Below are 2677 nucleotides of genomic sequence, written 5' to 3'. Positions count from 1 at the left end.
GGAGCCACCTTAGGGTTGGCAAGAGCCTCGAACCTAGAGTGGCTCCCAGATGCCCCAGGCAATGTCCCCAGTTAGTCCCTTGGGAAGCTGAGGATAGGGAACCTGAAATGACACTATCCTAAAGCCATACTGATGAATATCTTGCATATCACCATAGAACCTTCATCTGGCGATGGATGGAAATAGAGACAGAGACCCACACTGGAGCACCAGACTGAGCTTCCAAGGTCCCAATGAGGAGCAGAAGGAGGGAGAACATGAGCAAGGAAGTCAGGACCATGAGGGGTGCACCCACCCACTGAGACAGTGGGGCTGATCTATTGGGAGCTCACCAAGGCCAGCTGGACTGCGACTGAAAAAGGGATAAAACCGGACTCTCTGAACATGGCGAACAATGAGGGCTGATGAGAAGCCAAGGACAATGGCATGGGGTTTTGTTCCTACTTCATGTTCTGGCTTTGTGGGAGCCTAACCAGTTTGGATGTTCACCTTCCTAGACCTGGATGGAGTGGGGAGGACCTTGGATTTTCCACGGGGCAGGGAACCCTGACTTCTCTGTGGACTGGAGAGGGAGGAGGAGAAACGTGGGGGGAGGGGAAGAGGAGCAGGAGGAGGGGGAAAGAAATGGGAGGCTGGGAGGAGGCGGACATCTTTTTTTTTCTTTTCAATAAAAAAATTTTAAAAAAAAGACAATGATGGGGATATAGTGCAGCTGGTGAATGGCATTTCTAACATGCAGAAAGCTCTGGCACCACATAGAGCCTGGCTTGGTGACTCACACCTACAATCAGCACTGGATATGTAGGGAATACAGAAATTCAAGGTTAATGTTGGCTATATGGTGAATTGAGGCTAATCTTCATTACAGGAGACCATTGTAAAAAGGATAATCACAAAAAGTTAGGAAAAAATATTTTGGCTAAGTGTCAGTGAAACAGACTTTTTAAAAGAGTTTGCTGAAGTGTCATTTCTTATTGACTTGGAGGGAAGAAAGCAGAAAGATACATACACATTGGCATATCTGCAGTAATTCTGCTTTGAAACTTTGTGTTGTTAGCAAGTATCGATTACTACCAAGTGTCAGTAGAACACTTGTTCTTAAGTAAAAATAATCACCAAGAAAAAATACAATCCTTTAGAAAAATAGAATAAACCAAAATAATACCAGAAAATTTTATCAATTTTTTTAAAATAACTGTTGACAATAAAAACGTATAATCTAAAATTTAAAATAAAATTAGGAGCTTACCAAAGTCTTCATTTTCTCTACAACTTTCTTGAAAGCACTATGAACTTCTTTATTCCTTAAGCTATAGACAATTGGGTTCAACATGGGAACTACTATGGTATAGAACACGGATGCCATTTGGTCATTGTCCATGGAATGACTAGAACTGGGCTGTAGATACATGAAGATTACAGTTCCATAGAATATAGACACAGCAGTGAGGTGGGATGCACAAGTAGAGAAGGCTTTCTTCCGTCCTTCTGCTGAACGCATCTTCAGGATAGCAATGAATATGAAAGCATAGGAGGTCAAGATAACTATCAGAGCAAAACAGACATTGAATGAGGCTAAGATAAAAAGGACGATCTCATTCACATAGATATCAGAACAAGAAAGTGCCAGGATCGGAGGGATATCACAGAAAAAATGATGGACCGTATTAGAATGGCAGAAAGAGAGGGAGAAGGTGAATCCAGTATGTACAGCAGACTCAAACAAGCCCCAGGCATAGCAGCCAATCACCATGTGAGTACACACACTAGTCGTCATGGTAGTGGTATAATGTAAGGGCTTGCAAACTGCAGCATGTCTGTCAAAAGCCATGACAGCAAGTAGGAAACAGTCTACACTCGCAAAAGACACAAAGAAGAACATTTGGGCAACACATCCCCCATAGGAGATAACTTTATCCCCTGTGAGAAGCCCAGCCATCACCTTTGGAGTCACAGCAGAGGAGTAAACACAGTCTGCCAGAGAGAGATTACTGAGGAAAAGGTACATGGGAGTGTGGAGACGCGAGTCCAGCCAGATCAACACAATCATGCCCAAGTTCCCGATCAGTGTGATGAGATAGATGAGGGTGAATGTCATGAACAAGGGGACTTCCAGATCCGGGTTGTCAGTCAATCCCAAAAGGGTAAACTGAGTCACTTTAGTGCCATTCTCCGAGTATGACATTTTGAAATTGTGTATCACCTGTCCAAACAAATAAAGAAAATAAATATATTGCTGATTCATAGGAATTGATGCCAGAGAACTCCTGTTATTCAAATGACATTATCTGCATAATCTCACCACTAAAGCAGGATTCTCAATAACTTTTAGACTGCCTTAATTTTATCACTTCCTTACAGTGTAATCTCTAGAGCCCTCTGCATGGTGTCTGTTAGTTCCCAACAGTACTCCGATATTCTAAATGACCACTCAGGGGTCTTCCAGATTTTAGTCACATATTCTTATTTTGGTTGAACGTTTCAACAGTAAACTACTCTGGTTTTCATAACTGTCATTTCAGAGTCAGGTACAAAATAACTAAATACCATGTACTATGTGACTATAAAATAATGGATATTAACATGTTTAATCTTCCTGTCCTATTGTATAATTGCTTGAGGACAAGAGGTGCATCACTGCCTTTCTGGATACATCATGGTGAAATATGAGATATTC

At 41.9% G+C, this 2677-nt stretch overlaps 1 protein-coding gene across 1 annotated transcript; it reads right to left on the bottom strand.

Annotated features, from left to right (window-relative positions):
• Positions 1–1237: 1237 nt before the first annotated feature.
• Positions 1238–2185, bottom strand: LOC126498499 (olfactory receptor 5B12-like). Its single transcript, XM_050137202.1, has one exon. The coding sequence runs from the start codon at positions 2183–2185 to the stop codon at positions 1238–1240; it is 948 nt and encodes a 315-aa protein (XP_049993159.1).
• Between the last annotated feature and the right edge of the window lie 492 nt (positions 2186–2677).

The sequence above is a fragment of the Alexandromys fortis genome, unplaced genomic scaffold (assembly GCF_014885135.2).
Source record: "Alexandromys fortis isolate MF-2015 unplaced genomic scaffold, M_Fortis_MF-2015_v1.1 scaffold_3, whole genome shotgun sequence".
In the NCBI taxonomy this organism is placed as follows: domain Eukaryota; kingdom Metazoa; phylum Chordata; class Mammalia; order Rodentia; family Cricetidae; genus Alexandromys; species Alexandromys fortis.
The sequence above is the reverse complement of the archived record's forward strand: the minus strand, read 5'-3'. Positions and strand labels throughout refer to the sequence as shown.

Coding starts and splice junctions, on each gene's coding strand:
- LOC126498499 (XM_050137202.1), bottom strand. CDS start 2,185: ATGTCATACTCGGAGAATGGCACTAAAGTGACTCAGTTTACCCTTTTG.